Source organism: Acanthochromis polyacanthus, chromosome 1, assembly GCF_021347895.1.
Source record: "Acanthochromis polyacanthus isolate Apoly-LR-REF ecotype Palm Island chromosome 1, KAUST_Apoly_ChrSc, whole genome shotgun sequence".
Classification (NCBI taxonomy): Eukaryota; Metazoa; Chordata; class Actinopteri; family Pomacentridae; genus Acanthochromis; species Acanthochromis polyacanthus.
This window is the reverse complement of record NC_067113.1, coordinates 47,289,432-47,299,982: the sequence shown is the minus strand read 5'-3', so window position 1 is coordinate 47,299,982 and position 10,551 is coordinate 47,289,432. Positions and strand designations below refer to the sequence as shown.

At 36.5% G+C, this 10,551-nt stretch overlaps 1 protein-coding gene across 3 annotated transcripts in view; it reads right to left on the bottom strand.

Annotated features, from left to right (window-relative positions):
* Window positions 1-34: 34 nt before the first annotated feature.
* The window catches only part of abcc9 (ATP-binding cassette, sub-family C (CFTR/MRP), member 9), an 84,604-nt gene continuing 74,087 nt past the window's right edge, over window positions 35-10,551 (bottom strand). For 2 of the 3 annotated variants that reach the window (XR_007945549.1, XR_007945551.1), the window contains 2 exons: window positions 8,852-9,156; window positions 6,636-6,754 (listed from right to left, as the gene is read on the bottom strand). Coding sequence is in view for 1 of the 3 variants with exons in the window: in XM_022219026.2 (XP_022074718.2) it covers window positions 6,617-6,754 (138 nt within the window). In the remaining 2 variants the exon portion in view is untranslated. Of the gene's footprint in view, window positions 6,755-8,851; window positions 9,157-10,551 lie in introns of all 3 variants that reach the window. The other variant, XM_022219026.2, reaches the window with a different exon arrangement.

The following is a 10,551-nucleotide window of genomic DNA, read 5'->3' as shown; positions in this document are numbered from 1 at the left end:
TGCTGCTGGTTTAAGAACAAATAAAAGCCTCACATCACTCAAAACCATTTTATTATTTCAAGTGTAAAAAAAAAAAGAAATTAGGCACACATAATAGTTTTCTACATATGTTTAAAACCCTTTGATATACAGGCGACTACATACACAATGTACAGACATTTAGAATTTTTAAAAAACCTCTTAAAAATTGACCTGCACCTTTAAAAACCACTTGAAGTTGCATTCTTCAACAGTCGGATGTGCGTTCTGATCTGCATAGCTTTGACAATGAGTGCACAATGTTACACGCAAACAAATATGCACCCATTTACTGCATTTAAAACGTGAAATTTATGTTGTCTTTTCCTTAAAACTAGAAAAAAAAATCTGAAATCTGCTAGAAAAAGACAATCTTTGAGCAGAAAGTGAAAGCAAACTGTAACATGAGGGGAAAGGATTAAAATACAGAGAAATAAAAATGCAAATCTGTCTTCTCTGTCATAAAACAGTCAATAAAAAAGGATAATGTGATTTTGTAGAAAGATGATTATGATTTGTGGATTTTACAAGGCAGCAGTGTGAACAACAGCTGCATGAAAACACTGGTTTCAAACATGCAGCAAGCTGAAGATAAAAAGCAGTCAAGACACTAAAAGGCAGCTGAATTATTTCTAAAAGAAGAAAAGCAGCATTAACTCTTTAACCGAGGAGGTGAAGGAGGACTTGGAGAAGCTGCAGTGGAAGAAGATGGAGAAAGAAGAAATTTAAACATCTCAGCTAGTAAAAGTTTGGAAAACCCACGGAGCTGGAAATTGGCAGCTTATTGAGATGAAGAGTATGAGATATATATTTTAAATGCTGCAATATTCTGTTTTGTACTAATTCTGTACAGTTCATTTATAAAACCTCACCCAAAAGCTAAGTAAGTATAATTAATATACAACAATACAAAAGGGACAATAGCACCGCTCCCACAGAGACTAGAAAAAGTCTGAATCAGGATTATAACACAGCTACAGAAACTTATCTTGTAATTAAGATTCATCTCATAATCTAAGATCTTTCAGGTTATCAGTTATTGCTACACTTGAAAAACCAGGAGTGATGGAGAGACTGGAGGAATATGAGCTCAGTGTTTGGGAAATTGAAGTTTTGGACAGTGAATACAGCGAGTTAAACTGGGATCCAAGTATGTTTTTTGAGCCTATGTTCATTTAAATTTGGTAAATTAACAACACTGAATCACATTTGTATTGGAAAAATCTTTAAAAATGACATTTTCAGGAAGAATCTTAACCGTTCTAACGGTTTAATAATTTATTTTTTTCAGAACCTTATTCCAAATTTTGTCCAGATGTTTTTTTCCTTTGGGAATTCAGATAGAGGACTGTAAACAAACACCATTGCTAACCAATTTGGCAAAGACTGGTTGCCTGTATTACATAGGATTTAATATTTTGGCACATATTTTCCCTGAAAACTCTTTGAACAGTTTAAACAAATGAGAATAAAAACATAATTTATGAATTTTAAAAGGTGCTGGCAGGTATATTTGTTACTTGTACACAGATAGAGATGAGCTGTTTCCAGATGTTTATGCTAACCCAACTTATATTCTGTGGTTTTCATTTGAATTCTCTACTAAAATGTGTATATTTTTTCTTGAACAGTGCAAAATCTGCTCATTTGCCAACACCGAGAAAACAAAAACGGAAAACAAACACAGAAATAAAAATGCTTCTGCACTTCTGGATGCAAAATGATGTACTCGCTGTTAAGAGTGTTTCCAAAATTTGACAGAAAAATAAAGTTCTAATGGTTTAAGTCATGCAAACAATGTTATAGAAAACTCTAATGTACATAATTGTATAATCTTGACTTCTGTGTTAACTCAAAGTCCAAAAAATAGCTTTAAACTTCCCTGTCTTAAAGTTGTATTTTTTGAGGCAGCAGATTGAGCTAAAACCACAACAGCTGACTTAAAATCATATTTTCAATCCATAATCTGTAACTATCTGTCCACCTGCTAATTAAGTGCAATATTTACTCTCCTATGAGCTCGACTTTGGTCTCCACCAACTCCTGATTAAAAAATGTCACTGTTTAGCCAGTAGATGCTTCACTTTCTTCATAAAGTTGCTAAAGTTGTCTGGTGACTCAAAAATATAAAAACAATGAGCTTAAAAAGGCTAAACTACTCGACAGAAGTGCTAGCTCTCTTTGGGTTTGGAATTCCATTGATTGTTACCATAGAAAGTTCCAATAGTTACAGCTTTAGGTTTTAGCTAAATGCTTTCAGGAACTGGAATCGACTGATCACTTGTAAGTTTTTCTCAGCATCATCAAAAACAAACACATCCCTCCAAAACCTCCAAGTTGAACCATCTCTAGTTAAAGGAGCTCCTGTTTGGCGTCCATTGTCCCGACGATAAGTTCAGCAAAGCATGACGACAGACAGACAGCAGGTTCAGCGGCTGCAGCCGAGACACCCGACAGTGTTTGTACTAAAGTAGGACAGAAATAAACCGATAGAATGGAGAGACGGAGGAAGAAGACCAGAAACTAAACACCAAATTTTAGCTTTAGGACTCATATTTGTTCATATTTAACTCGGGTATTTATCAACTGAAGCGTGTCAGAGATAACCTGTTGCTTTTCTGTTCATCTAATTGATAGATTTTTCTTCATAGGCTCAATCTGACAACAAAGTGTGATTAAATACATAAATATAAATACTACTTTTTTGCCCCAACAAATCAATGTTTAAAGGAGACCTGTTTTGCTTGTCGTCATTTTCTGTAAAATATATGTTAAATTGTTCGATGCTAATTGGAAATGTGGCCAAAGATTAAAGAGTTAAAGTATTCCAAGTTTCAGATTTTTCTATGTCATGTTTTTTATTTGGTCATTTGCTACAGAGACAGTATGACAATGACGTACAGGTACGCAAGAATGGGTTAGAGTTTGGGTCACACCTCCAGGATCTGTGAATTAGAGGCAGTCGAGCAGATCAAGTCTTTGTTCATTTGAGAAACTCAAAATCACACACAGACAATGCAGCTTAAAAACTGGTTGCTGACACTCGGCAGGCTTCCAGAAGTTAGCCAATCAGAAGAAAGTGAGCTTTTAGGGTAGTACTATAATTAACAATAATGTAAATTTCTGGATTAGTGTTTTGATTGCTTTCAATTACTAATTAGTCAATGAGTTGCTTGGACTATAATTGTGAGAAAAAGGTGAAAATGATTCAGTAATATGTCTCAAAGCCCAAAATAACATCCTTTAATACCTTGTTTTGTCCACAACCCAACAGATTTTAAGTTTACTCTCAAATAGAATCAAAGGAAGAAGCTGGAATCAGAAAATTTAGACTTTTTTCTTTAAAAAATGACTTAAACTAATCAACTACTCATCAAAATAGCTGTGCAGTAGTTGACAGCTAATTGTTTGTTGCAGACTAGGATGAACTGAGGGGTTGCATGAATTATGCAAAAACGGAATTGTGCAAAAACTACTCCCAACAGAGTCTAACAAAAGAAATATAACAGAGCTGGAAATGAGCAAAACAGGTCTCCTTTCGACTGATTCACATTGAAAATTAGCAGAAGTCAATACCAGCTACAGTGGAGATGCTAAAATCATTGAAAACCACTAGAAAACAGGGCAGCAATCAAATCAAGCATTTGTCAGCTTAAAAACTCTGGAACTGATGAGAAGACAAATATTGTACTTGCATTCTGCAGTGATTTGAATCTTTACAGAGCCCAATGAAGCATTTAATGTGCAAAAAAGCCAATTTTGGGTTGTTTCTGGTCTTCTTCCACCTTCTACACACCAAAGTTTGTTGCCAATACTTGATTTTCTTGAAGTTCTTCTACCGTGACAGTTTCATTTCGCTGTCAAAGATGTGAATCTTTCCAAGTCGACATCATAAACCAGCAAAAATTAGGAAAAAAGACAAACAAGTCAACCTCCTGGTGGTGACTGCTGACAGATTGAGGACGTTGTGAAGAATTAAGTCTTTTTTTTTGTCATGAAAAGGTGCAAACAAGACACCAAAAACGGCAACAAAAAATCCACTGATGTTGATTTCATTTGTCAAACGAACGTTTCCTCTGGTGGGCATGAAGCGACCACAACAACTTTGCCATTTCTGTCAGTTTTACCTCTTTGGCAGAACTTAACATCAAAATGTGGCACAGAATACACAAGAACTACAATATTAACATTTAAAATCCGTTCCAGTGACGGAGACTGTACAATACAAAGTTGAAAATCACTGGCAAAGATTTTAAACACAATATATTTCTCCCTTCCTTATAATTGCATAATAGAAGTGCTATAAAAGTATGTACTGATACAGAAAGTGGTGCATATAAATGGTCAAAGTTTTTTTTTTTTTTTTTACACACGATAAAGACTTTCAAAATTCTATCATAAAAAAGAGCTCAAGCTATTTAATGAGCTATTGTCTACACCATCTTAAAGTCTACAGTTTTCACTGCCACAAAACCTGAAAATAAACTCCATTATTTCAGTTTTATAACTTGATTGAAGCTACTTTTTTTTTTACTGTCCATAAATGACATACATATATACACGCATACATATATATATATATATATATATATATAGATAAAAAAAGTCCAATACCGTGTAAACTAGAGGTTTTTTGCTGTGATGTTGAAACACTGATAATGTGCTAGGCAAGCTTGGCTTTACGATGGAAACACTGTGCAGAGTTTCTGAAGTATTTTAGCGCAAAATCATTTCAAACTTCTGACGTTTTCTGTGTTGTTTTTCTGTGGCTGGTTTCTTATCTTCACTCCTTGCCATTTTCTTTCCTCCATTTTGCAACTCGCACTGAACAAATGAAGCTGGATCTCGAGTTGAGTTCGCTCAAAGTAAATCGTTATAACCTCATCACAAATATGTACGGTTTAATGAAAAGTTACATTATTTCTTTAAACCACCGGTGGTTTTCACTAAACCAACAGGATGATAACTATTGGATGGGCATTTGTTTGAATTTTGTGGCAGCATTTTGGTGTTTTAGGTTTAACGTGATACAAACTACTGTGTTGATGGTTTATAAGATGACCAATTCATTGCTGGTTTGGTCTTTCATGGGATTTTTTGACAGCAAATTATAGTTTTCTTTAAGGAGAGACATTACAAGGGAAGATATCACCATGAAAGAATCTGACTTGATTACTTAATGCAAATGAGGCACTACATAATTCTTAATCATTTCCAGGAAATAAATCTTAACATCGGCCTGAACTGGTTTCAGAATTGTAGATATATTAGAATCAAAGGTTTTTACAAAGAAGATTTTAGATATCTCTTTAAATTCCTCAATAATCCAAAAACATCGGACAGATATATAAAAAAAAAAACCACTACATGTTTTTAGGAAAAAAATGCCCAATAAAGCAGGCTGTGAATAATATAAGAACAGTGAATTTAGTGAAAACCTTCAGAATATAGTCAGGAGTAAAACTGTAAAGTGCTGCTGGAGATTTCTGACTCTGAAGTCAGAGGAAAAAAATCCCAAAATCTAAAAAGCGACCACAGCAAACTATGACAACCTTTTTGCCTGTAGTGTCTCACCTTAATTGACCTGTCTCATTTTCAGATAATTTATTTTTTTACTATCCCAGTATGACCTCACAGATCAGGAGTTTGTAAAGACACAGAACTGTAATAACCAGAAATAAACCATGACTATTCTCTGTTGGCTACTTTAAATTCAGCATATCACTTATCCTGGACCACAGGAAAGATGGGATCTGTTTCCATCTTGCAGCTGAATCAAGTTACACCAAAATCACCAACTATTCGTCTCTGAGATTACTGTCAATACTCCAATACAATGGAAGTGAATGGAGATTCATTTGTGGTTAACTACACTATAGCAGCAGGTTTTGTTGCTGTAAATAATCCACAACTAGATATTTTTCCTTGAGGCTTCTTTGGTAGACAGACGTTAAAATGAGGACACTTCACAGCGACACCCGATCGTGAATCTAACTTTTCAGCACTGAGCACCAGAAACTAAAAATGTCTTTACTGCTTATTGCATTGAAAAGGTGAAAATCTCGTCAAGAAAACTCAGATTTTCATTGAGATTAGTTTGTGATTTAGGTGAACCAATATTAAAATCAATCTAAGCTACGATCTAGTCATTGAAAATATTTATTTTTATGCTTCTAGTTTCCACTGTCACTCTGAAACCTGACTGATCCAACAGCAGAATTACTTGAGTTACTCCAGTGTTGAACTCACTGAGCAGTTTGCTTGGTAAATTCCTACGGTTTCAGAGTGAAAACTGTAAAAACTCAATCATCAGTTGAATATTAAATGGCGCCTAGATATGTCAAATCTTAAAAAGGCATTATTTAACAGACTCACTGTTTTAAGTACCACTTGTTTAAACACACTAACGGGCATTCGATGGCGTTTCTGAAGGTTTTTTCTCCCACAGAACCAACAGGGAAGCTTCTCGTTTAGAAAACAGTGAGCTATTGGCTTCGTTGGAGTCTCACAGGTTCGTGCGCCTCGTCAAGATGATAAAAAAGTTGCAGATCAATAAACTGAGCAGTCTGTCAGTTGTTTGCGCTGGCTGATTGCGTTTCTACATGTCAGCTTTAACGAACGAAGCGAACATCCCATCCTCCTGCTCCAAAAGAGTCTCGGGTTTGTCGTATTCCAGGATGTTTCCTCGCTTCATCACGATGACCAGATCAGCTGTGAGGATGGTGTGGACGCGATGCTGGAGACACACAGGAAACACACAACACACAGTTAGCTTCTGACAAAACACACTTTTATGTAATGATTTACCAGAAGTATTTCCTGACATGGCTGATTGATTAGTTCATGTTTTTTTTTGTATTTATTTGGTTTGTTTTTACTGTCACAGTGCAGTCTTCTGAGAGACAAATTCGGTAAGAATCTTGTGCTTTCATTAGAAGGTAAAAAGCTAAAAGAAATAGTTACTAAACAAGAGGGCTTTCAGGAAGTTATTTTGAGTCACTTGCTGCCACGTGTTGATTCAGACCTCTGTGTTAACTTGTGGAATTCATTCTGTAGGAAGACGGTGGTGGATGGTGAGTCTTTGTGAGGTGTTATCAAAAAGTTCCAGGACTGTGCAGGAAAAAAAAACAAGACATTTGGCCACCATCTCCATCAAAGTTGCTGATTGTGCAGCGTTACACAGTGCTCCTGCCACGTTTGGAATGTACCTTGGGTGACCCATTTTGACCACTTGCAGGTGCACATTTGCAATTTCACCATGGAAATCAGATCTCAGACAAAATATCAACTTTTGTGTCAAATTAAACCTTCTTTTGCTTGAAATTGACAGGGTTGATCATAATGAAACCATTCCCCAGAGCTGAAACACCAAAACTGTGTTCTACTGTAACATCCTGAGGCATCTGAGGAAGAACATTTGGCAGAAACAATCCATAATTGTGGTGTGATGGCAATGGCCAATGCTTTACGGCTCACAGCATTTTGAAAAGGTACAAGTTTTTTGGTAGCAACAACACAATCATTGCTCCCCACCTTTACCAGACCTGACTTATTCTTTCCTTTTCCCAAAATGAAATTCAAGTTGAAGAATCACTAGACATAGTTCAGGAGAATATCACAGATGACACTTGAGTTGCTTACAAAACAGAACTCAGAGAGTATTCCTGAGTATGGCAGAGGCACTGGGAGCAGTGTAAAGCCTCACAATGTGATACTTCAAAGGGGACAGTCACCTAATTTATGTCAGTCTTGAAACTTTGTGATCACACCTCATGTTGAAGTTACCTCCATAACATGCAGTAAAAAATATGAAATAGAGCCATGTGAGGTCCAAGGACAATCCAATAGAATTTATTGGATTGGTAGCAGATAAAATTTATGTGTCCTTTGCAAAATGATATCCGAAACATTACGTTTGGAGAAAAAAGTGACAGAACGTCATTTCAGTGCACTCTGGCAGCGTTACGTCTTCTCTAAATTGGATTGTATCATGTCTGTGTCAATTTCCAAGGGAAACTTTCATCCATATTTTAGGTAATTCAGTGTGTCAGGCACATATCTAATCGGCATTCTCTGCTGTCTATGCAAATACAAGTACTAGGACTTGATCAGTTTTGGGGACAGAAAGACCTGATCAGGACATGGCTGCTTGCTGCTGTCCTGGAGGCTAACACTCATAATTTAGCATGTTCAAATTAAGTTTCCTTAAGTTTCCAAATTTGAGGACATTTTTATGTAAACTGAAGGTCTAAATCTCCCAACATAACTGGGTCTAAATGGGAAAAAAATCAAATAAAGGCAATGTTTAAAAAAAAGACATTCAGGCCTGTAGATCTAAACCCAAATCTATTGGTTTATGGATAAATTTACAGGCTCTCATTGAATCCTGGGTTCACTATATAACACTGGAAATTTAAAGAGCCCATATCATGCACATTTACAGGACCGTAGTGATATTTTTGGTGTGTACCTGAATATATTTGCATTTTTTAACATTAAAAATGTTCTATTTTTCTGATACTGTAAATAAGAAAAATAGTGTTGCTGTATCTTTTCTCATTGTCTGTCCAAAACACTCTGCTAGACAGACTTTATGGAAATGTGCTAAATGACGCAGATAAGTAACTTTGGCATGGACTTTGTAAGTTTTCAGACCTTTGACATTCACAAAAAGCTAAAGGATAGGGAAAAACCCTGAAAGCATCATACGGGCTGTTCAAATCTGAGCATAGGTACTGTCATAACACTGCAGAGTGTAGTCAAATCGCACTGCTTATGCATGAAGTATCCTTTTTAAAAAAGCATGGAGTAGTTGATTTTTCTTGGTACCAACCAGGCTGTCAGTGGCAGTAAGGCTTCAGCAGACCCAGACTCAGACTCCAGCTCTGACTCGACCAGGAAAAGCAGGAAGAAACAGAAAAAGATGGAAAAATGGCAGGAAGGGACAGAAAAAGACAGAAAGAGTCGGGCAGAGCCAAAGTGGTCGGTGCTGATCCGGGTCTACTTGTGAGTCCTCACTAGCACACTGAAGAGGCTGTCCTCCTGTGCTAGCAGGTTCGGACCCGAGTCACTTTCCACCAAGATCCCTGAGGAGAAGACCAACACCTGCTCGGCATCCAAGATAGAGGACACTCGGTGCTGATGGAGGGACAAAGAGAGGAAAAAATAGGGAAGAATGGGAAATATGGGAGAACAGAAAAGAAAATGAAAGAGGTGGGAAGAAAAGGGAGGAGTTGGAAATAAAAATGTGGAGGAAATGAAGAGATTAAATGACAGTAGGGGGAGAGAAGACGGGTTGGTGGAAAGGTGGATAGAAGGAGAAACAAAGGTGGAGGAAGAGCAAAAAACAGGAAGATCACAAAGAGGTAAAAGTCAGAAAAAGGATAAGCTTAGAAGAGACAAAAAGGACATTAAATGCATCAAGAATTAGGGGTCACTCCATGAAAAATCAACCAGATTCACCAATTTCTTTTGTTCTGACATTCGCAAATGTAGTTTCTAGCCATGAAATACACAAACAACTTTGGTGTTCACATGTTTTAAAGAACAATTTGGACATATCTCATTGATCAGATTAGTTTGCAGCATTCATTGCTTGTTTAAAAGTTTCTCAGATTCTCCTCTGACAGTGTTCAGGTCTTGTTCTGTCAGTTTTTGTGTTGGTGATGTGTAATCTTGGTACCCAAAAACTTGTCTTTTCAGCGCAGGAAAATAATTCTGCAGGAATCGCAAATTTTACATTTCGGAAGTGTCACGGTATGCCTGTATTAGAAAAATCTTTTTGACAGAATAATTGTGTCTAGAAGAAGATTTTGGTAAAAATGATCCTTTCATTGTCCATAACTTGTTCTGACCAAACACCTATCACACATGCTGATATGAGCCGTGAAAGTTTACCCACAATGCCCTTTGTAAGGTTTTCTCTGGTGGATTATCAGAAAACAGAAACACATCCAGAGTACCAATGATTGTTTCTATGACTATGTCATAGACATTAAACTGCTGCAGTTTTAATGTTCAAACTACGATACATCCCATGATATTGATGCTTAAAGTTGGGTAAAGAGAAAAGCGTGATGCGCAAAACTTGCTGTGTGTGAAAAATTGGCTTGGTTTCACTTTTGTACAGAGCTCAAATGTGTTTTTATGCCCTGAAAATTGAATGCGTCTACCTGCTGCTGTTATGACCTTATGAGGCTCAAAAATGCAGGAAAAATGAAAAAGCGTGAAATTTCAACTCATTCCTAAGTAATTCAATGGCCTGTAACTCTAAAAATATTGACACAATGTAGGTAAAATTTTGCATGGATTCAGTAAACATACTAAAGTTATTGTACATAAAAAGTCATATGATGTGGTTGATTTTACATGGAATGACTGAACTACGACACAGAGCGTGTTACATACTGTTGAAAAGCAGTTAGTAAGGATGGATGCAGGAAAAGGAAGCATGATAGATGCACATGAAGCTCAAAGCTGGAGCCACATATCTGCATTTATCAGCGCTGAACAAACCTTATCTCAATTTACGCC